The 25,235-nt window shown below is 40.7% G+C and overlaps 1 protein-coding gene across 1 annotated transcript in view; it reads right to left on the bottom strand.

Moving 5' to 3' along the window:
* Positions 1-393: 393 nt before the first annotated feature.
* LOC115018633 (unconventional myosin-XVIIIa-like) overlaps positions 394-25,235 on the bottom strand; it is a 74,020-nt gene continuing 49,178 nt past the window's right edge. The window contains 24 exon segments of the mRNA XM_029447737.1: positions 394-529; positions 2,734-3,876; positions 3,878-3,979; positions 3,981-4,152; positions 5,504-5,626; positions 10,983-11,027; positions 11,692-11,831; positions 11,917-12,102; positions 12,868-13,005; positions 15,471-15,554; positions 16,047-16,163; positions 17,013-17,126; positions 17,293-17,439; positions 17,621-17,725; positions 18,309-18,419; positions 18,912-19,112; positions 19,236-19,359; positions 20,596-20,750; positions 20,967-21,094; positions 23,550-23,664; positions 24,185-24,238; positions 24,240-24,305; positions 24,508-24,597; positions 24,781-24,924. Coding sequence (XP_029303597.1) covers positions 2,749-3,876; positions 3,878-3,979; positions 3,981-4,152; positions 5,504-5,626; positions 10,983-11,027; positions 11,692-11,831; positions 11,917-12,102; positions 12,868-13,005; positions 15,471-15,554; positions 16,047-16,163; positions 17,013-17,126; positions 17,293-17,439; positions 17,621-17,725; positions 18,309-18,419; positions 18,912-19,112; positions 19,236-19,359; positions 20,596-20,750; positions 20,967-21,094; positions 23,550-23,664; positions 24,185-24,238; positions 24,240-24,305; positions 24,508-24,597; positions 24,781-24,924 — 3,789 coding nt within the window. The 3' untranslated portion in view covers positions 394-529; positions 2,734-2,748.

Raw genomic sequence — 25,235 nt, 5'->3', positions numbered from 1 at the left:
TCTTAATGGCTGGTCAGAGCTTCTTGGAGAAGTGCAGCTGGAGCGGGCTTATCTAAATCCTCTTGGCAGAGCTATGTGAAGAGTCAGAGGAGAGCTCAAATGTGCCTGAAAAGCAGCTCTTGTAAATCAAGCAGCGGCAGGATCTGATACCGCTCAACTTCCCTGTTCTGTAATAACTAACTTATTCAATATGTTGTGTTCAAATAAAACAGAAAAAGCATATATTAAACACAGAAGCAACATCACCAGCAAACATCAGCCTCTTTTCTGTCCATGCCTCTGGAAGCGTCTGGCCTCTCTCTTACTGGCTGAGAAGTGGTGGTTAAGTTGTGGGGGAAAGAATCGTGTCCCTCCTGTATGTCTGATGTCACTGAAAGCACGAGGTGACCCGAGTCCAGGTTACGATACGCTCTCTGCCAATGTGACTACGCCATCGCTCTGCCTCAGCGACTGCCTGCTGGAGTTTCTGTCCATCTCATCCTCTTCATCAGATCTGCCAAGACTCAGGTGTCTGCGGCACACAGAAGGGCTATAGGGGTCAACAAACACACAGACACAGCATTATAGCATTACTTGGCTACTTATAGCAGAAACAAAACAGAAAGTAGAGAAGGTCAAATAAGATTTTTAGAAAACTATGGCATCAGAAACCACAAGCACTTTAGGCTGCAGGATTGCACTCTTCCCCGGGCTGTAAACAACACATCCCCTGAGGTGTTCATAGCATATGTGCACAGTGTTATGATGGTAGTTTGTTATTAACATATAGGAAAAATGCATCACAATTACTCTTGGTCCACGGCCCTAAATGAAACAGTGTGACAGGGATTAACACACAGAGATCATAACAAGACATTTATTTTAACAACCTACAGGCAATGCCATGCATGATCATTACGGCACAATGTTGACATGTTAGTAAAGAGTATGTGCAGTTAAAACAGTAAATGTCAGGAATCAGCATTGATGAGCTTAATAATTCAAAACTCCGCTATATAAAGATCCTGTGTTCACGTTGCTTCTTCCCACCACACTCATTAAAGGTCATCTAAAACCGGGGCTTTACGTCCTTAGATTATGTTGCCATGACAACACACAGATGACAAGCCCTCAATGTATTATATGTAGGGAAATGTAGAGATTTCATACATCCACAATGCCATGAACCCTGCCATTTAATACACCCAGAGGACAATAAGCAGAAAAACAACATGCATTTCAGCACAAAAACACCCACATAGCCACTCACTTACAAAAACCCATGTATATTGAAGTATTGGATATTTGAAAAAGGCTTAAGTGGTTGCAAGATGTGTACATTAGTCAAGACAAGCATGACGTATCCCATATTGAAACATTAGAACGAGTGCTATGAAATTACTTACAGCCGTGTTTATCTAAAGTGACACTAAAGGAGATCTTTTTAATCATTTTCTTGGGTTTAGCTGATTTGCTTTGAAACTGTGTTTTAGTGTCTTGCTTTTAAGCCACAGAGGAGGCATAGATGCTCAAAGTGACAGTAAAATGAGGCTTTTGAAGCTTAGAGCTAAACATAGCATCTTAATTATGATGCAAAGTATTCACATCAAGTAACTCCTCTCAGTTAACAATGTTAAAGCAAAAGTTGGTGTCATTTAGTTTTTGCTTAATTGCAAACATCTGTCTGTACTTGAAGACACAGTGAGACTACCCTCTCTCAACATGTGCTTATAACTGTTATATATCCTGACAGTTAAATTATAACAGCATCAAACAACGTCAGGAGAAACACGGCACTCCATCTTTGCAAAATGGAAACAGCAAATTAACGATTTACAGCATTCGTATGTCTGATGACTTTCAGTGCACTGCTTCTGATGCACAAATAAACGTTAAAGCAACAAAGATAGAGGTAATCTTCAATGACGGATTACAATATACTGTACCTCTTGATAAAACATAGCCGCAGCGGTGCATTCACATGCTCTTCAGATTGTCCTATTTCTCGAGTTAGGAAATCGTTCTTCCGACCACGGTGAATTTCATGAGCTTTAACTTGTAATGTGGAAAGAACATGGACGCTACAAAGAAGATGTGTTGTATTTTATTGCTTGGAGCATTTAAACAACACGTTGATAGCTGTTTCTGGAATGTTTGAAGGGGACATTCACGAGAGTTTCCAGGAACCCGTTATTATGACGCCACATGAATGCAGCACAAATGTGCCCTATCTCGCAATGTTAACAAAAGTTAAAAATTATTTGTGTATCTGCCCTATGATTCAGATCTGCCCAAAAATGTAATGTGTTTTTTCTTGGCCTTGTACTTTCTTGGCAAGTTTCATAGAAATCCAGCCAGTAGTTTTTCAGCATTGCTGCCGACACACAAACGGTGCTGAAAACATAACCTCCTTGGCGGAGATAATAAAACTGAAGTGACTGGAGTGTGTCAGTGGTGCAAACTAGAGGGATAACTACAGTATACTGCAGTTAATTGGCAATTTGTTTAGCTGTGGACAAATGTTGGCAGGAGCAAAGGAAAAACAAAATCAGTGGCATGCACTAATTGGCCAATGTGACTTTTGAAAAACGTAGCAAAGGCTCATTTAGTACAATACAAGTCAGCATTAGTGTATCAGAGTCAGAATAAAGACAAAACATTCACACACAGCAAATGAAATTGGTACAATCTGAGAAAGATCAAATCAGTTTCAGTTATGCCATGCTCCTGGGTTATTATCACACCGAGCATCACCTTCCACTGTCGGGATCAGTCACTGCCAGGCTTGTAGCGGTACTTCATCATCAAGCCATCCAACTTCTTCTGCTTCTTCTTGGATTCCTTCTTGCTAGATGTCCCACGACCTGCGGGCTCCTGCTCCTCATCGTCAGATAGTTGTTTCGGGGTCCTTTTAACACTGCTGGAGCTGCGGTAGGATATGGTCGAGTCGGAGGAAGAGGAATCAGACGACTTTGAGGAGGAAGAGGAATCCTCAGACTCGCTTTGCTTCTTCTTAGATCTCTTCTTGGACTTCTTGCCCTTCTTCCCCCTCGAGCTCTTTCTGCTGTGACGATCGTCTGAGGAGGAGTCGTCGGACAGAGAGACTTTGCTTTTTTTATCTTTCCGACTGCGGGAGCTGCTGCTGCTCATGGTGCTGGATGGCCGATTGCTGTAGTCCAGAGTGGAGCCCGATGCAGAGCGAAGCAGGCTGGATGTGCTGCTGCCTAGCCCCTCCACGTCTACCCTCTTCCTGCCGTCCTCGCTTCCTGGCCCCTTCTTCTCATCCTCTTCCTCGCCGCTCGACTCGTCAAGTTTGCTGCGCTTGAATTTAATGGGTTTGAAGCTTAGCACCTCATTGATGGCAGCCTCCAAGTCGGGGTCCAAGTAGTTGCGGTGGGCGACTGACTTAATGTCAGATGAATCTGGCAGATTGCCGTCTGACAAACGTGGTTGGGCTGGAGTAGAAAAGCTGCGAGTGAGGGAACGGGGACTGAAAGATGAAGGTCCTCCATCAGTAAAAGCCACACTATGGCCATCATCATCATCATCATCATCATGCACGCCAAATTCACTGAGGCCACAGCTGCGGGCAACGGACAGGCGTGAGCTACTGCGCCTGTCGTCTTTCCAAGAACTGCTGCGCTGCAGCGACCGGGGGCTGGAGCGGCTCACACTGCTGACAGTCGACTTGTTGTCATCATCCTTGTCCACCACACTTCTCCTGGTGGACATCCTGCTAGGAGCCACAGAGGACACCATGGATTCCTTATCAAATTCTGGGCTGCTGCGGGAGGTCCAGCGGGAATCCAGGCCCTTCCTGGCTCTGCTAGTGGCTTCAGAATAGGCCATGGAGATAACGGAGCCTTTGTCGTCTAAGTCTTCCTGTGCCTGGCTTCTTCTTCCAATCCTCCTGGAGCACTCCAGACTTCGACTTGGCTTTGCGAATGGAGGCCTGGTCTGGTGTGTCATTCTGTTCTTTGAGAGTGCTAAACAAGGAGCTTCTCATCGCCTGTCCCCCCTATGGAGTCTTTCAGGTTGGAACGCTTCCTGTAGCTTAAGGAACTCATGACAGACACTGATCTGTTAGGCTCGACTTCTTTCCCGTCTTTACTTCCGTCGTTTATCTTCTCCTTACCTTCTTTAACCTCATTGGTATCAGCATTTGCGGCATATCTAAAGGGTTATGTGATACAAGTGATACCAGAGACAACCAAGAGAAGAGGAAATGAAGAGGAAATCAGGGGTCGGTTGCACAGAACATCTTGATATAAGAATTTCCTCAAAGTCCGAGTTATGGTTTCCTTAAAATGTTCACTTAAGTATTTACTCTAAAGTTACCTTTTGTGTTATACTTAAGGAATATTGTACAATAACTGTAGTAAAACCATTGCATAACATTAGTAACCAATGTAAGCTAAACAACTTAAGGTAGCTCCGACTCTGTCTTAAACCCAAATTAGCCGAGTTTGTGGCAAGAAATGGAGAAAATGAATCCATCGAGAGAAAAGAAGAACCCAATGATGCACTTAACGATGAGCAACTGATTTTACACTTAAGTATACATCTATACAGAGATTTATTTCACTGTCAGCCATATAACCGTTTTTAGCTAGCAGTCACTAGTTTGGCTGCATTCCTTCCTATAAATAGTCTTTTCTGGCCAGAACAGACACGTTGTCGTATTTGTTTGGGACTTTTGAATTAACACATTATTTGTGTTGTTTCTGTTATTTTTGTGTCAAATTACATTTTTAGTAGGGCTTATCTGCCTTCATTAAATGCATATCTACAGAAGTATGATATTTGCTTGTCTTCTTTTGTTATCAATTGTGTTAGACCATAATAGTTATTACAAGCGCAAGTAAAAAATAAGTTCTCCATGGAAACTGAAGAATTGTATCACTGCAACTCTTTCAAAGCAGTTAATGCCGTAACATTTTTCCTTAACTAAGGAAACCTTTTAAGGGATACTTAAGTAAGTCCCTCAGCTCAGGAGAAAGAAAGCTTCAAGTGTCATACTTAAGGAGAAAACTTAAGATGTTTTGTGCAACTGGCCCCTCTCCAAATACTTAAAGAAGATATTCTAAAGTGTTGCCATCTTCAATATGCAACATGCTTTATGTGGTAACATAACAGAGACTTTTGGTACCTTGACAGAATATTACATTTGTCATTTTCATTGTGTCCTTGAGACCAATCAAGTCTATTGCTGTTATGTACAGCATACACTGTAGAAAGAAGGCTATCAACTAGTAAGGAGATCTATCTAACAGTGGCAGAGGCGTCATTAAGCAGGCGTGCCAACTGGCCACAGGCCAATCCAATAAATTTGACAGCAGCCGCTTCCCCGTTCCGCCACCTGTCATTAGACAGATTACTGTAAGAGAGAGATGACACCTAATCACATGAAATACCCATCCTTCTGTTGCAAACTGCCCCTGGTAATCCTGGGCCTTTTAAGGCTGGGAATGTGGGTGCTTTTATCAGTCTGATATACGTAGTTATCTGTCATGAGGCCACTAACCTGGTGCTCTTTAGACTTCCCTCCTCTGACAGGGTCTTGGTGGAGCCTTTGTTCTTCGACAGCCAAGACTTAACTCCGTCCACACGGTCCTCCACCTCGGAATCTGTTTCTGTCTCATCCCCACTGCAAAGACATTTTCCATTTTCAATGCCAATTTTTAATACAAGTCAACTTCTTTTAGTTATTTTCCTAAATCCTCACTACTGATACCATTCCCCACTGCCTTGTGCAACAGTTAAGGGATCAATTTAGGCAGACTTATAGACAATAAATTAGACTAATAAAATTACTTGTTATGTGAATATTCTATGCAGCGTACCATCACAGGAATGACACAGGCAAAATAATGGTTAGTTTTCACACATCACAAGCTTTTTGTTAGTAATGTTACAGTTGTATTACTCCTCTTATAATATTTAAAGGTCAGTGAGATGCAAGACAATCCAGACAGGTAGCATGATTTGGTTAAGCATGATTGTGTGATACAATAATAACATAATCAACATGCTTTTTCGACAAGATGTTCAGTAGGCGTAGATGATTGATCTAGGCAGACTGTAGATGAAGCTGTTGGGAGTCATAATTTACTTGTTTGGCTGGTTCTGGGCTGCTAGCATCTGTGTGGCATGTCACCTGCTCCTGGTGATTGTTATTGGAGTGGAGCCGTGAGACAGCACTGCGGCCCTACGCTTGACATAACAATCAATATACAGAGACCCGTGGATCCCGATGAAAAACTAGGTAGATCCCACCTGGATAAGGTCAATCCTCAGTCATTGCAAATCCACGTCAAATTTTCTGAATCATGCATCTCATTGTCCTAGAAGGTTACTGCATTAATTACATAAAAACAATCTCCATTTGTTTGAAGACAGACTGCTTCCAACTTCAGTGCTAGATACACTGTCTTCCTTGGCTTCATGATGTGTGAACATTTATTTTCACATTCATAGAGACAGACTTAAAATTTCACAGTACGTTTGACCTGAGTTGCTATTGTAAGCTCTGTCAGAGAAAAATATGGTAGCATATTTTTATTACACACATGTCTATAATACATTATAAACACACTGATAAGTCGAAAGGCACCCCGGCAGGGTGATGCAGGTGATCCCTCGCAAAGCATTTTGCAATAACGAGCCGCTTGTTTTTACATTGTCCCCCATATTACACGGCTACTTACTACGGCAATCGAAAATTTGACACAAAATATTGTTTTGAAATTATTTTATATTGATTTTAAAAGGTTTTATTGATTCCGCAAAAATACCAAAATCTGTAGCAACGTAGCCTTCTTAAGATTAGCAATTCATATCCCAGCCTTAATTGCTATGTATGTAACTTGCAATCGTTTTTAATCGTCAGAACTTTAGTTACAGTTACAGGACAAAAAACCTCAATCAGTGCTGCAAAGTCTGTTGACATTTTCTTTTCGATTTCCAATTGGGGTTTCTATTTCCTGCTCACCCTGTCGGGGGTTCATTTCACAGTAATCACCGGCTCGCTGTACATTACCCTGCTTATTACACGGCAACTTACTGAGGAAATCAATAGTGTGACACAAAATATACATTTGAAATGATTTCATTGCTTAACAAATCGTCAGCTCGCTGTGTTCGGAGATCGAACTGTGTCCATAGCAATGGTCTGTTAGTCATAGCAGCAGTGTGCTATTAAGAAATAACAGGCCGTAGACTGTTGAAACAGACCAATCAGACTCAAGTATTCAACAAAGCTGAGATCTAAAATCATACAACGCCTTATAAGTATGTCTATAATGCATTATAGACAGGGGCGCCATAGAAAGGGTTACCAAAATGACATTTTCAGTTATACACTCTTTAGTAATGTCCTGTAGTGTAAAGTATATAAAATACACTATAGCAGGGTGAACAGTGGTGACAGGGTTGTTGTTGAGGAGCTGCAATTTTAAATTCCAGATCTTCATTCCCAAACAAGGTGATCTATCTGAACCTTGGTGTTTAAAACATGCTTATTAGGAGGAGCAAACACAATATTCAAAGAGGTGTGAGATGACAGGCAGACTGCTGAGCTCTATCATTTGTCCACATATCCATCTATGTATGCCTCCTAGTGAACATCGCACCATTTCATTTCGTCACCAAGCTTTGTGTCACACATGCAGTCGTGTTTCCTCAGAGAACAAAGTGTCCTCTCTGCTCTTTTCTCTTTTTTTTCTAGTGGTTTCTTTTCTCTTTTTTTTTGGTGGTAGCGGTGGTGTGTGACCATTGCGAGGGAGTGAGCACAGACAGAAAGAAGCTTCAGATTCTTGGACTGAATGGTGTTCAGGCTTTCAAGATTTCTAAGTGCATTAACACATTTAACTTTCTCATCATTGACCTTACGGGGCAGGCTCTCTTTGGGAGAAGGTAATGATGATCACAGGGAGACTAAATGGCCTGACTATATTATTTTCTACAGGAAAACCTGTTAATTCTGCTTTAAGAGGCAGCAAGCTCAAATTGTGAGTTCAAGTTCAGTTATTATATCTTCCCTTTATTTTCCCCTGCCTCTCCTCTCTACTGCCATCCAAACAGTGATAAGCGCCCACCAAAACAACAAGATCACAGGTTCATTAATACCAGAAAATTGATTACACATGCTGCCCATTTGTCATCTTTGTGATACTGTGACTTTTTAATATGATATATCACACAACAAACTGAAACCAGCCCACAGCAAAATCTCCCTCTTTCCGACTCTCTCTGACGCACGCACGCACGCACCCACACACCCACACACCCACACACAATAAAAGGTGGCTTGCAATTGAGTGCTGTGCAAATGGTGTCACAAACGATTTGTCCTTGGCCCCACACTACTAGCTAACCAGTCCTGAGGCTCATAGATACAAACAAGCCTCGAGAATTTAGAAGTGAACATTAATAGCTTCTGACAATTGGCCTGCACTGGTTGTAAATCTTTGTCACAAATACTCAGACTCAGCATCAAATCTCGTATGGCTTGGTTCTATCAGTTTAGCACTTGTGGTACAAACACCATCAAGTATTTTGAAGGTATTTGTTCAACATGGGCTAATTACATCATTGCAAAGAAAAAATAGCATAGGGCATCAATTTATGTTAATAAAAGAGTGTACACTCAGCGAGAAAGGTACAAAGAAAATGCAACCGTTCCAGTCCACACTGATGAAAGCATTTACATAGTTTGCACTGCACAATCCTAGATTATATGTGACCCCTGTACTTCATTATAGCCTGTAAAGTCTGCTACTGGGAAGCCCAGCCTGAAACACTAATTCAACTTATATTATCTCCCCCTACAATAATAATAATAATAATAATAATAATAATAATAATAATAATCCAGCTATTGTAGCCTCTGTTCTTGAAGCTTCTTGAGTACAATAAATAGTGTATAGTAATGTAAATCATCTGGAAAATCCACTTCATAATTAATAAAAAATCACCTTATCCATTATTGTTCACCCATGCTGCTAATGCAATGATGTCGAAGGAGAGAAAAATGCAATTAAGTAAACACGGGGAAAAAAATGCTCTTTTCCTCGAGTTGCACAAAAAGAAAAGCCCGAGCGCTGATTCACACGAGATGTCGAATGAACAAAAAAAAAAAAAAAAGCATATAAATAGCACGATGCCATTTCTCTCTGAAGAAGCAATCACAGGTTAAAGAGGGAAATTATGGATGGGTATATCCGCTACAAACTGAACATTTCTTTACTGCGCTCTGATGAAGGTTTAAATGATTTAACATGCCACACAGATTCCTTTCATTGAATGCAAAACTGAAAGAAATGGAATTCAGTCAGTCAAAGGAACATAATTAACATTCACAATCAATGACCCTACATTTTACAGGCAAGACAAGGTGAACATTTGTAGTATAAAGTTAAATGATTGAATAAGTGGAGTATTTGCATGCACGAATCAACTGCTGAGCTTTTGGGTGAAAACATTTCAGTAGCGCACTTGTCTTGTACCTCTTGCTGACTGTGCAGCCACGGAGAGACAGTGTGCTGCAATCTTTTCACAGTCACAAGCATCACATACGTACGCTTAAGGTCTTCCAGAGCACATGTGAGTTACTTCCACCATGCTAAGTTTTAGTAAAGGGCACAATGCAGATAATCTTTTTATTCATGCCATACTTTGAAAATGTATAGAATCAGTACAGTATGTGCAAATGTGTCCAAATGCATAATTGTTTGTTTTCAGGCTGAAAAAAAAACCTCCGTCCATATTTGTTATAATTTCTTATTATTTGTAAACCAAAACAAAGAACATAAGAAAATAATTGTTGAAGAAACGACTACAATATGGAGGTAACATACAGAATCCTGTGTTGTAAATTTGCTGAAATGTGATATTTTGATATCACATTGATTGCATCATAAAATTGAAATAATCTTCATTGTTTTCCCCGTACAAATAGAGATGTTCCGATACCATTCTTTCCTTTCAGACACGATTCCTATATCCGAACGTGCGTATCGGCCGATACCGAGTACAGATCCGATCGTATTTTGATGAGCAGATGACGAAAGTAGTTCATGAGTGAGCCATCTCGCTTCTTTTTCATCTTTGTTGAGCGTTGAACATGCGCAGTTGCACATACCCGATCAGTACGTCCTGCCCGATCAGGTTTTAAGTGACACGTGTTGTTGTTGTTCCTGTGTCGTGTGTAAATGAGCTGATAAATTATATGATAGCGTAATATCGGATAGGTGCATAGACTCGCATACTCGCCGATCCAGCATTTTAGGCTGTATCGGGCGCATTATTGATACTGGTGTCGGTTTCGGAACAACTCTATGTACAAACTTAGTGAGATGTGGACTTGTTGCATGTGCTGAAGAAAACCCACAGAGGAACAGAAGACGTGTAAATATCTGTGCAAAACAGCTTTAACCCAACATCTAAACAAATGCATGCTGAAGCTGTATGATGAGAGCAAATGTCTGATACTAAATTATTCATTGAGACAATGATGCAGTATTACCACAAGTCTGTAACACTTTGCAGTTTTTCATTTGGGTCCTATTTTCTACAGCAGGGAGACTGGCTTCCAGGGGAATGCTGGTGTCATTAAGTCTATTTCACCATTGTAGTTCACATTTCTTCTAACATTCTGTGTGCCATCATTTTTCAAATAACTTGTGGTTGCTCTGAAGGTAGAAAAACAAGGCCTGAATTCTCCAACGAGGTCAACTGTACAGACACCTCTGGACAATTGGCGCAACATGAAATGAAACTAAATGAAACACCAGGGGCCATCCTTTACTGTAGCTTTTATCAGAGATATATACCACAGACGCAGCTTTACATTCTATTTCAAATGACTTCTCCTCGCCGTGTTATTGTGAACAACACAAACTGAGAGGATAAGGAATACTGCATTATTCTCTCTTATGGTTGACACGGGTGAGAAGAAGAAGAAAAACGTGCAAACAAACAAAGGATGCATTTTCCATTCTCACGTTTTGTTCTTTCTTTTCTGATATTTTGTCACCATGTCTTGCAAACTGCCAGAAGTGTGGAAAACACCAAAGGGGGAAGAAGGAAAAAAGAGAAGGTGAGACACACAAAGAACACTGCAAAAAGAGGACGCAGTGAGATAACAGCAAATACATAATTTTTACACTTCCATGTGCACATAAAATAACTCCATTGTAAAGCAACTTGTGCTGCTGCCGGGGCCTCCTACTCAAACAGAGTGTGTGTGTAATGTCTTCCTCTTTTTAGAGGTCTGTATTACTGCAGCCAGTGTTTACCTTAGAGGGCTCAGAGCTAGTATACCGCTCAACCCCTCTGCAAGGAGGGCAGCAGTAACCAAACAGGGAAAACCGGCGCCGAGACAAAAGCTCAGAAGCACGGAGCTGAGTGTAAACCGTGTGAGAAGTATTTGGAGGACAGACAAAGTGTAGTATGACTCAGAGAGTACTAAAGAGGCAAGACATTAACTGATATAGGAAGATGTGGGAGCATGAGAGTAAAAAGATACAAGTTGTGATTGACAGGATACTAAAAAAACTACCAGTTCTCATTTTATATGTTTCTTGCAGCAAGATAACTTGCGCTGGTACTCAGCCTTGACAGTATCCCCTGATGTACCAAGCACACATTATAGATCTACAGTAGCAAATGCAATACTATCTTCCTTTACAGAAGGTAAAAGCTGCGCAGTACCTGTTGATTATGTCATCATTGTCATCACTCTCCATCTCGTCCTCTATGGCAGCCTGCAGGTCACCTATCCTCTTGAAGGCCAGCTTGAGGTCCACTTGTAAGCTCTGATTTGCCGCCTCTAAGCTCTCGATGTCCATTTCCTGGTGAATGGATCACAGACCGGTTACCTCCTGTAGTTTGAACTCCGGTGAATCATATCAAGTCTCCCAGCACCCGAAGACTTACCAGTTCGTGCTTTTTCCGGCTCGCCTCGGACTCCTTCTTGGACAGCTCTCCCATTTCTTCTTTCATGTCCCTTATCTGCCTCTGCATTCGCTTATTCTGGTCCTTCTCCCTGTTTTCTGCTGCATTGTGTTGGTTTTTCTCCTCTGTCAACTTTTCCAAGTTCTCCTTCAGACGACCCACCAGGATCTGGGGAGGAATGGAGGTGAACAGTGGACAACTCTTTAGATACAATGATCTTCTTTGTTCTGTATTTACCGAACTGGAGATCTCTCGAGCAAAACAAACAAGAGACAGAGTTTTTGCGGTGTCCTTTGCCATCATGGCAGCTTTTTTTCCAGTTAGGATTCCTTCTTTCAGGAGAGTAAAACCAGTAAAAACACTAAATAAAAATCAGTGTTTCTCCAACGCGGTTCTGCGGCCGAAGGATGGAGGGGCTGCTCCGCTAACATTAGCTCAGCTTGTTTCTCTGAACACTCACTTAAGATTGAGACTTTGACGACTAAAATCTTTCATCTAGTCTAAAATATAGAGTTAAAAGGGACCAAGATCTAAAAAGTGTCTCTTAAAAATGTGTTTTAGAACTGGATAAAAAGTACATTTATGACAACCAGAACACTGAAACGTGCTCAAAGAGGATACATCGCCATTACAGTGACGGGGACTATTACCTAATTATGGATTTTTCTAGGTTTCAAAATTGTTGGAAATATTTGGGATAATATAAGCACACAACTCAACAACATAGTCGTTTTTAGACCATTTTAAAGTGTAAATGTTACTTATACTTTTAAATGTTTGCCCCTGGCCTTTGCTTTTCTTAGCCAGCACCCTAAGGGTCACCATACCTGGGTTAATATTATCTCTACCTCTTGATAAATAGATAACAAAATAATACATTTGCGTTCATAGAGCATGTCTTTTACATGTGCGAGATACAGAGGATTATCTCACCTCCAAGCGTTTGACCTGTGTCCTCTCGTACTCCAGCTTGGTCTCCAGCTCACGGATCTTGGCCTCCTGGCGGCACACGAGAGACTTTTCCACCATGGACTGTTCTTGGAACGCTAGCTGGCTCTGCAGCGAATGAAGCTGGAAGATGGACAAACACATACATACATACATACAGTAAACACACACAATCACTCCCTGAAGATCAGCGCTGACTGCAAACTTCCTTCTCGACCTTTTATTCCATCTTGCTACAAGTAAATATTGTGCATCCAGCCTGAATAATGAGCTCTAGATAAGCCCCAATCTACCACGTATGGTCAAAGAAGAGCTTGTGGTTCAGGCTGAGTAGCACCGAGTCACAGTCATTTCACAGGCTTTGGGAAAAGAGGACAGCTTCATGCAAAGCACGTTTGTTCCATCTGAATCGTTTTCTCAAGACTGATAAAAGGAAGGAAGATACATCACAACAAAAGCAGCCCAAAAGGCAACGTGGCACCTAATGGGGGACTTTGGATCTGAGACATGGAGGATTTGGAGCTCTCCTTTGATATTAGTAAAGAAGCTAGATTTTCATCCTACTGGGGATAGGAAGATAACCACTTCAAGGTCAGATGCTTTAGATGGCTATAGATGGTTTTTAACAATGTCTTATAGCCTGCTGCGTGTCTCTAGTGTAGCCAAACATATTCTGATGGGTTAGAGTGAACCAAAGCTTTGGCACGCTTATAGCTTAATCTAATAGAAACAGGGTCTGCTGCTAGGGGGTGGCAAGAGCTCAATTCTGTCCTTTAGAGAAATTATATTTTAACACATTCTGTTAAAGGAAAGTCCAGTCACTCTGAGCCTCAGCGCGTGTAATTTACATGCAAACGAAGCACTAGATTTGCCGAGTGGCATTTCATTTAGCAAACAAATGCATCAACATAGAAAATGGGCATGCATTAATACATGACACACAGTGACATGCTAGAGGTTATCCTCTAACAAAATAGTGTTCCATCGGAAAAATAAAGCTCTATAATTATAAAAGCACTACTATCAACATGAATCAGGTGCATTAACCTTTATACCACATGAATCCACATTTACGCAGAGCCTCAATCATTTAATTGACGACTCGAACACAGTATACAGCAGCTAAACTAATCAGCACAACAATATGATAATAAGGATGCTGTAGCTCAAATACAAAGCTGTTAGCGCTGTAAAACATTCTGACATTCTCACAATGAACAAATGTACTATTTGGACATAAATCTAAAAGAAATCTGGAAAAACCTATTTAGAATTTTGACCTTCTGATGGTGCAAAATGAAAAGTTAAGGAATCTCTTGTTACAGTTCATCATGAGGGGAACATGATGTGCATGTCATGGTAATCCAAACATTGTTTAAGATTAAATGATATCGGATTTTATTGTCGATCGCGATAAAGAAGACTTACAATAAGTTGATCGTGATGAATCTTTGGATAATTATCAGGATAATTGTGAATATTATCAGATGAGTAACTTGAAAAAGCTGTCTGGCTCACTATCATGGTAGAGAAGTACAACATAGAACCTGATTAAAAATGATCATGTAAGAAAGAACATCCTCACGCAATGTTGCTATTTATTTAATGTATTTATCCATTTTTTATGCAGGGGAACCTTATGATTTATGATCACCTTATTTAAAATGTTTGATCATTTGTTTTCACTAAAGATGTTTCACTAAATATCAGATTGTGGTAAAGTGATTCCAGTATGTTTTAGTGCCATTTATGTTTGTGATTTTTATGACATTTATGATTATTGAGATAATATGGTGATTCACAATTATTTTGGCCAGGATAATCGTGACAGGAAATGTTCATATGGTCCTATGCCTACTCCCACATGCTTACGTCAGTTCTTTGTGTGCAGAAACACTCAGCAATCAGTCCTCCCTTTGTTAGTGACTGTTAATATACATGTTTTAAACCCACAGCTACAGTCATGTTCATGCAGGTCGGTCATTCTACTTGGAATAAAGCACAAACTGCACACAGATGAACATACATACATGGGTTTTTCAATTCTATTTTATAACAAAATAACTTTTATCACTCATATCAATAGTTAAGTCATCTTATGATGTTTCCAATTTCCACCTTTTCATTTCCCTGAGAATTTTCTAATATTTCAATATAATATGATGCAAAGGCCTATGAATGACAAACAAGACCAGGAATGAGAGAAATCCCTGAGACAAGCTGCTGTACCGAGTTGAGAGATAATTCTTTGAAAGGACCTGAATGAGCGCTTTCAGTTTATCTAATTGGTTAAACCATGGCAACAATAAACTTCTGAGTTTATATACATGACCCTTCCTTTAAATAAGAATACTTAGAGGGAAAGGAACAATTCCTCTCCTTGACTCAGAATCTTTGCTGAATCCTGCCATTTAAATGCAAATTGCATTGCAATTTTGAGAAGAAAGCCGCCACAGAAACAGAGCATTTTTCGGTCACAATAATCAGAGAAACCCAGAGAAAAGCCGAGGTCTAATCAGAGAGAAGTGTTGAGGCAGCAGGCGGGTTCCTGGCAGGCAGCTGCAGTGCTTTTGAATACTTCTTTGTACCTTGTCTTGGATCTCCTGCTTCTCCTTTGTGGCTTCTTCCAGCTGGGCCTGCAGGTCACTGATCTGGCTCAAGTCCCTGGCAGACTAGAGCACACACACACACAAAGTCAACAGTCAGAGGTGTGTGAACATGTGTGTGAGAGAGGAAGTGCATGCCAATGTATGCTTCAATTGTCTGTAAAGAAAAAACTAAAAAAAAAAACTATTTTGACATAAATGGTTACTGAACATAATATTTCTGTGCCAAATCATTTGTCATGTGATCTGCTGCAGAACAGATTGCATCTCCCTGATTGCAGAGCACACACTGTGTTTAGAGGGGAATATGTCCTCCAAATCTCAAAGCCACTCTACTTAACATGCAGCAAACAGAATGTTCACGTTAAAGACGGTATCTCACAACTTCTCAAACTAAAAACAATTAAAAATAGAAATAATCAAAGGAATTTAACTATTTCTGTCTGAGTCTGATCTTGGTCTGAGCATTGATAACGCAGGACTAATACAACTGTGTTTATTCATTTATTATGACTTTTTATAAAGGCTTTCGAACTGCTCACCGAGGTGTTGGGTTACCTGGGAAACTGCAGCTTTGTGTTTCTTCATCAACTCATTCATGTCTTCCTGATCCTCCTCATTACGAGACTGCAGGTCATTCTTCTCTCTCTGCAGACGGCTGACCTGCTCCTCCAACTGAAGGACAAAACGAAGAGGAAACACACACATTTTTAGTATACTGTAGAATGACAGGATTTATTCATGAGCTGTTGAATATGATAAATGGTCATTAGCTGGCAACGCTGTGGCAGCTCTGGAATCTCATCTGATGGCAATGAAACACAATCTGGACTGGGGGTTCTGGCTGGAGGAATGAGACCCATTGGAGATAATCAATTGGCTCATTTGGGCAGAGAAAAGTGCAGCCAGTGCAGCATACTGGTGATGTCCTATTTAGAGTTCATCCTCTGTGTTCATATGCATTCTCTAATCTGAGAAATGTACAAGACCTTCCTTTGCCATATATGCAGTAATTAACAAGCAGAGCACAGGCACACAGCACTCTGTGTTTCATCCCCAGAGACACAAACACCCTCAGTCTACGAGTCTGACATGCAGGCAGTTCTCTCTCAGGAGACAGCCATTAATGAGCAGATGGAGGGCGGAAAAAAACATTCGACAAAGCTTATTTATCCATTTGAGCAAAATGTTGAAATCAGATATGTACCAAAGGGTATTTATTATTTTAATATCCCACCATGGCTTTACGATGCACACATATCAATGTCAGAGCCCCGCTGCATTTCTAAGAGTGAAGGTTTGATGGGCAAAGTGCAGCATTAATTATAAAATATGTTTTGCCGTTTCATTTGCTCATCAAAATAAATGTATAGAAACATTTACACAAACAATAAAAAATGTTATCAAAGAAATATGTGTCTGCATTGTGAGATGAAAGAAAGGGTATAAAATAACTGTTTTGTCATCGTCTCATCTTAGTCATGAAAAAAAGTTTGTTAACAAACATATTTCGTCAAAACTCACCGACATCTTCGTTTTGACGACGTCCTCCATTTGGATGTGCAAGTCCTCTATTTCAATCTCCATGCTCTTTCGAGCCTTCACTGCTGCTGCGGAAGTAAACTCTGACTCCTCCAGCTGTGAGAAGCAGGAGGAAGTAAAAAGGTACCAGGAGGAGGTGAGGGGCAAACATTAGTAGGCCAAGATCAAGGATCTATCCTGGGTATGCAGAAGATTTATCAACCTGTGCATAGTTACACTCTGAGACCAGACCAAGTTCAAAAAGTGTGATAGGGTGGCATACTTGATTTTTGAGCTGGGCGATCTCCCTCTTGCTCGGGGCGTTACTCTTCAGGTGGTCCAGCATAATCTGTGCATCAGCCAGAAGGACTTTGGTTCTCTTCAGGTCCTTCTTCAGCCTCTTCTCTGTCTCCACATCCCTCTGGCTCACCTGAACCACAAAACACAATGTTCTATCATGTCTGTAGTTACACACACTCTTATTTCCCATCCTTTAAAAATCCAAACCACCTCATAAGCAGCTTCTTTTTAATCTAAAAGAAGTGGCACGCACCAAATCGCACACACTTAAGAGCATTGACAGAGACCAGAGGCAGAGTGGACGTAAGTACCTGGTCCTGGGCGTTCAGCAGTTTGGACTCCAGCTCTCTCCTGTCACGCAACACTTTCTGCTTGTCTTCATACTCTTCCTCCAGCTGCACCTCCATCTGTTTCAGCTGCAGGACACATGAACAGAGTGTCAGCAGGCACGAACAGATGATCAGTGATAAACAAAGTCAGACATAACACACCATCGACCGTCCTGTTAGACATGGCTGCTCTTGCACGTCAAAGACAAATGGATGCCCCCTGAGCAGATCTGTTAGCCTGTGTAGATCCATCAACATAGCTTTGGAAGTAAAATATTGTATTTTTCATTTTTAATATAGATACAAATACGATACCCTTATTTGTTTATTCTAAATTGTATTTATTTTGTTATTAATATGCATGTACTGTGTTGGGTGGATGTACCATGTTAAGCTAATGTTGAGCTTCTTGTTGCTAATACATGATAATATGAATACAGCATATTTGTATACCCCGTGGGGCACATTCTGATAACAAACTTAAAATAATTGATTTATATAAGTTGCATGGATCTTTAAGAACAAGGACCTTCAACACACCTTAGTAAACACAAGCGTGTGTTTATCAGTGCTGGCTTGTCCAGGCCTGATCTATTGTTAGTTCTAGATAGAGAGGCTATGTATAGGAAAGATGTGCACATGTACAAGAGTGAGAATGAACATCACCTACCTTCTTACTGCAGGAATGCCTGATCTCGTCTACCTCTTCTTCCTTGCTCTCAATATCTTTGGAGTGCGTCTGCCGCTGCCTCTCCATCTCCATCTCAAGCCGCAGCTTGGCCTGAGTGCAGGACGAGGACACGCACATATAACGGCACGTAAAATAAATGTCAAGTTGCAGTTTGCATCTATGTCCCTTTAAAATGTCAAAATGTTATGCTGTTAGACGTTTGTGTGCAGTTGTCATGATTAGCATATGAAATCTTGCCTTATGGCCAAAGATATGTTTAGTGAGGTCACAGTGAGCTTGACCTTTGACCACCAAATATTCCAAATAGATGTTTTTGCCAGATTTCAAGAAATTCCCTCAAGGTTGTCCCCAAAAAGAAAAAAAATCTTTGGTTTTCTTCCAAAATGAGAGACAGACAAAATGTCTATAGCATGATGGCACTTTTGAAGAATATTACAATAGAAGGCAGTTTTTTGTTTAAGTGATAGGACTTAGAGAATAACAATTTAGAGTTTGAAACACAATAACTTGATATAAGCAGCTTTTAGTGGTAAATATTTCACCACACTGATATGAAAATACCACATCTGTAGCGCCCTGTACCTGCTCCAGCATCTGGATGGTTCCAGCCTGTTCGTCCAGCTCCTCTTCCTGATCTTTCACTTTGGCCTCAAGGTCGCGGAGCTGCTTCTTGACCTTGGACAGGGAGGCTTCGTCCTTCGACTCCTGGGAGGAAAGATCCTGTAGCTCTGCCTCCAGCTGCTGCACCTTCATATTCGCGGCACACAATTCAACGTCCTTGTCCTGCAGACGGAAGAGATATGGTAAATCGCACATCTGGACCAGCCCAGTTATGTCAAATAGAGAGCAGACATGTAGTCCCTGAGAGAGGACATCAGAGCACATTTGAAGTGTGAAGTGGCTTACCTGCAGCTGCTGGCGGAGGTTAAACATCTCACCAGTCATTAAGTCTTTCTCTCGAGCCAGCTTCTCCCTCTGGCTCCTTTCTCTTTGTACCTCAGCCTGAGCCTGGTTCTGCTCCAGGTCAAATCTTAAACACACGCATACAAAAACACACAGCTGAGCACAACTGTTGACTAGAGTTCTAAAGGGCTGAACAGCCAAGCATCACAGTAAACCGTGTATCTGTAATTACACAAAGTGTGCCAATTTGCAGAAGGCTGAAAGCTACAGGAGATGTATTAGATAAAAGTGGTGGACAGTAACTACTGTAAGTACTCAAGTGTACTTTACTTTAGTATTTCCATTTCCTGCTACTATACTTCTACTCCACTACATCTCGGAGGGGAATATTGTACTTTTTCTCCACCACATTTATCTGACAGCTTTAGTTACTTCCAATTCAGATTGATATTAGAAAGTATAATCGACACATAATGTATCATATATTGTTATAGCTTCAGATAAACCTTAATTGGTCCTCTGGTGAAATTCACAAGCTAACCGGCAGTAAATATAGCAAAGAAAGCAGCTGCAACATTAAAATGATGAACATATTAATGCATCACTAGTTATAATTCAATACTTAAATTCTTACAATTCAGGAATTCGGTATTTCTTCACGGGGTGTTACTACTTTTACTTAAGTGAAATATCTGAGTACTTCTTCCACCACTCGATGAAACTGATACATCAAGTCATTTGTCCAGATAAATTCTCATAGTTTTATGAAGTCATAGAAGCAGTTATTTTAAAATATTCAGCCTGCTTACGAAATGTCTAAATTCAGCGTCTGTTAGCATATTTGGAGCCTTAGAGGCTATTCTGGACAAAGAACTCAACATCATTTCAGCACTACCTCTATTTTATCCTCCTCTTCCAGTAGACATAAATTTACAATTGGGTTCTAATAACGTGTAAAATGTTTTCTTCAATTGTCTGGGGCAGAAACACTTATGGTTAGTGAACTTAACAGCTAAGTGTTTCATGCTGTCAGCTCGTTGTAATTCCCTGTTTTTCTCTCTGAAGCGCAGTTGAAAACAATTTCACCCACAGAGCATCTTCAATTAGCCACAGGGGAGAGATCACATTCTGCCACAGCGATAGCTTCTCAAGTGCTTAAAGCCTGACTCATTTTCTCAGCTAATGCAATTCCACAGATTACAGAACATCTCAGTCAAATTAAAGAAAATGTTAGTGTTCTTCTGCCGGGCGGGTCAGAGTGCCTACGCCTGGCCTTTTCAAAGAGAAGAGAGCAATATGTTCTCTGTTATTTGTGTATATGAAAGGAAGACAGACAGATAGATAGTCAGACAAAGAAACTGACTTCCTCTGTTTCTTCTCCAAATCATGGTTGCGACTGTGCAGGCCCTCTAGGTGAAGCTTGGTGTCCTGCAGCTCTGCCGTCAGTTTCTGGCACTTCTTCTTCAGCTGCTGCACAGAGCGCTGCACATCCTCATTATCTGTCTGCAAATCAGCCAGCTGCAGCACACGCGCACGCGCACACACACACACACACACACACACACACACACACACACACACACACACACACACAACATTTGTATTATTCTCTAGACAGTTCAATGCATATCATTATAATTGCAGTTATATAACTAACTGGCCACAAGTGTGCTTTAAGCAAAGATAAAAATTAAATTTGTTTAAGAATTTATGATTATAAAAAAAGTTTCTTGCCCTTCTTTCAAGATGCCTTTTGCTCTGCTGCTCTGTCTCCAGTTTCTCATCAAACTCCTGCTGGAGTTTCTTTTTGGTGAAGTCCATTTCACGAATGGCTCGGTTGTATTTTATCCGCCACTCACCTCCTGGAGGACAGATATATAATTGAGAAAATGTCTGTGTGACATTTGGGTGTCTCCTGCCTTTAATGCGAGCCGAGTATACGGGCGAAAAAAGGCTCAAAAGATCAGAAATTATGTATGCTGTGGATTATGGAGTGCACTGTACTGTACTGGCTGTGACGGTTATCACATTCGAGGAGCGAAATAATATAATCTTTCAAGAAATAAAATGTCTTTCGTGAAATCCCGACCTTATAAGGTCAAAAACGTTCGACAGGAAACTACAAAGCAGCCTTTCCGTTTCAACTCTAATCTTAGGATAAACCTGAGGAAGGAATTCAGAGCACAGCACAATAGTAGTTAGAGAAGGACATGTCTAAGTGGCACTTTCCACAGTTCTTAGCCGACCCTAATTCTGCAGCTGTCAGAGGCTATCAGAACTATAACAGCGGCCAGGCAGATATTCAGGTTCAGGTTCATTTCCAAGCCTTATAATTTTAGAGGCTGACCATTTCTCCTTCACGTACCAACACCGGCTCCTCCATCAGTGCTGCTCATTAGCATATATATAGCATAATGACAACGTGCAGGGCCACCGGCTCTGATCCCAACGATTATTTTCCTATTCATCTAAGAATTCTGATATGCTCTGTAATGGCTTGTCTGCTGAGGTGGGTTGAAGGGGGGGTGGGAACACAGAGCGAAATAAAAATGGTCTCATGGACAATATGCTCTCAATGGGAGTTCTCATTCTCGGCATATGGAGACCAAACGGTAAAAGGCATTAGTTGTATGCCTGGGAGCGAACATTTTAATCCCCAAGCGGTAAATCCCAAACTTGGAAAATATACTTAATAGCATTATGCGAGATGTGACCAAGTCTCACTGCCATGTCTCCTGCTGAAACAGTCAAATAAAGCCGCTAATTCCCGCAGCCTAAATTAGTATCAGGGAGATTTTTCAAACTGTGCACATAATGCTGGTGTGAGCGGTTCAGTAAATTATGCTTCTGACCTGAGCTGACATGCCCATTAGGCAGGTCTTGGCAAGCTGCTGTGAATGTCACAAGGGCCAATTAATTAAGGAATTGAATACAAATGTTTAAAAACACTGATGACCAAGATTGTGATTCCTAAGAGAGAGAAAAAGTTTGGTAACACTTTCTATGTCTATAATTCATTATACACATACTTGCCAAGCATTATAACCTGCCTATATCATTGCATAATTATAGTTAACACTCGTAAATATCCATAATGCTTTATAACAATAATAACACATAATAAAAAAATGTATAATGACTTATAAGGTCCAGTATCATAATACTTCATAATTGCTGGCTACTAACTGAGATTTGTTGTGCCAGCCCGTGTCTATAATGCATTTTAAACATGATAACGCAACATGTTATTATTTGCTTATAGCACTGGAAATTAAACAGCTAAAATATAATTATTTCAGGTATTAGTTATAGTCAATTGAGTCTTTAGAGTGAGTTTTTGTTGGGAAACGTTACATGAGTTTATTGTAAATGTCATGATCGTGTTCACTCCCCCTTGTGGCATGTCTAGTTGTACTTCCTGTCTGTGTGTTTTACCCCTGTGATTGTTGATTTGTTCCTCCTGTGTCTGTTCACCTTGCCCTTCTGTTTTAGCTTCTCCCCCCAGCTGTGTCTCGTTCCTCTCGTCTAGTGTCTGTGTGTATATATCCCTGTCTGTCCCAGTGTTCTTTGTGAGTTCGTCATCTAAGTGTCACCCTGGTAGTAGATGTTACCTTGTGCGCCTCGTGCTTCCGGTGTCGTCCTGGTTTGTGTTTAAAGTTTTACTTTTTGCCTTATTTTGTACTTTTTTACTTATTTTGATAATCTCCTCGTCTGCCGTCTTGCATTTGGGTCCTCACCTTTTCCCCACCGTGACAGTAAATGTCCATCATTCAGCTTCAATTTCTGCTATAACCCGTTAAACAAATAAATTATTTTTGTTTTGTGTTTGCTTTTATAGACGTAATGATTTTAAAGCCAACAATGCTCACATGTAGTGACTTATAACCAGCTTGTAATGTATTATATGTTCCTACATAGTACCTATGCATTTTATTACTTCACTACAAGCAAATAATGACCTTTTAAAATAACTTATTCTAATGCATTATAAAAGTGATTATAATGCATTATAAAAAGATCAAAATGTATACAACCAAGGGGAATTATAATACAATATGATTCTTGCAAAGAAAGTGACCAGCAATTATTATTATTTTGACCTAAGTCATTATAAAATGCTTCATTATGTGTTTTGATTGTTGTAAAGCATTAAGATATGTATGTGTGCTTATAACTATAATAATAACTATATTAGTGTTACCAACGTTTTTTTTCCTCAAATTTTGGGCACATTATGAAACAAATGGATGGATGACAGTCTCTTGCGTATATGGTGTCCCCTGCAAACGACAGCTAGCAGTTTATAGCTCAACTAACCAGCATCATCGTCATCGTCCATCTCCCCGTTGAACTCTGATGTTTTCATGAGCCGAGCTTCCATCACCTCCATCTCCTGAGATTCTAATTGTTTCTTCATCCCGTCAAACTTTGCCTGGAATGCACAGATTTACACACCAATTAACTCTTTGATGCAGGAATTATTGAATCGCAAAGTGATATGAAAATGACTAGTAAGTAAAAAATTCTATATTCTGAGTGCAACTGAATCTCCCTTTATGCCGTTGATGCACACCTACAGTATACCTCTTGGTGCATAGCATCCAATGCAGTGGACAGATGTATTATTAGTCACAGTAAAAATGGACAAGAAAAGTATTAAGAAAATTAGGATAAAAGTATTTTAACATCTTATTTGTATATACTTGGTGCCTCTCCTCTTCCCTCAGCCATTAGGAATTTACGATGCAATATTTTTTAAAGCACAGAGACACGAAGATAATAATGAAATGGAATTCATTATTACTGCTTTTGGGATTTGCCACCTGATGTTTGGGACATGGTACTACAACCTCCAGATAACTGTTCACTACAGTGGATGCCATGGAGCTCGTCAGTCACATTGACATTGGAATTTCTTTAATATTATGATGCTACAGTATGTGTTTACGTGCCTGTATATCCTTCATATCCTTCTCCAGGCGAAGCCTCTCTGAAGTCTCAGTCTCCTAGCAGCTGGGATGCTGACTCACTAGTGCTTCTCTCATCAGCCAGTTCTGCCAACAAGTCTGAGATCTGGACACACACGCACACACACACACACACACACACACACACACACACACACACACAGTATAATAAAAAACTATAAACTTCTCGCCACCGTTCTTGTATAAGTAAGTGGTCAGATCTTTAACTGAAAGCAAAGAGTTTAACTCCACCACTAATCTTAAACAACATCCTCCCATCATGCATTGCCACAGGCGAAGGGACCCACCCTGCTCTCCAATCGATCCGTGTTCAGTCTCAGCTCATTCCGTTCCTTCTCCACCCTCTCCAGCTTCGATTTCTGCTGCTGTATCTCCTCCTGCGAGGACAGAATGTTTGTTATGTTACGTGTAATGTTACAGGTAAAACTATGAAATATTAAGCATTACCAGGAACATTAATAACAGAAGGTTCCATGCTGCAGTGGCAGATGGTGCATCTTTTAAGTTGAAATGAGAGGAATCTACGAGCTGGGGTGTATCACAGAGAAAGGCCTCCTCACGTCTTTGCCACGCATCTGCTCCTCAGAGAGCTGGACTTTAATGAGGGGCTGCACCGTGGTGAAGAGCTTCCACCATGGCCAGTCCTTCACGCCACGGTTCTTCATGATGTTTTTCTGGACGCAGCGGATGGCTAGATCCTGAATCTAAAACATACGGAGAAGACAGGAACACATACAGGAATATGAGTTTTTTTTCCAGGGTTCCCACGCCTTCTTAAACATCAAATTCAAGGACTCTTCAAGGATTTTCCAGGGCCAATTCCCTCAAATGCAAGGAGCCAACACGGCTCAGTTTGAGACTCGGATCAAGGATAATTACACTGGGAATTTTTATAATGAGAACTAGCAGGCTTTACTGAAGCTCACAGACAACAATTACAAGGAGAGGTTTGAATGTGATGCTGTGTTACAGTAACGCCAGACTATGCGCTCTCTTGCCTTCTCTTCTCTAAGAA

This window comes from Cottoperca gobio, chromosome 14 (assembly GCF_900634415.1).
Source record: "Cottoperca gobio chromosome 14, fCotGob3.1, whole genome shotgun sequence".
Classification (NCBI taxonomy): Eukaryota; Metazoa; Chordata; class Actinopteri; order Perciformes; family Bovichtidae; genus Cottoperca; species Cottoperca gobio.
Note: the sequence above shows the minus strand (reverse complement) of the source record. Positions and strands in the feature narration are given on the sequence as shown.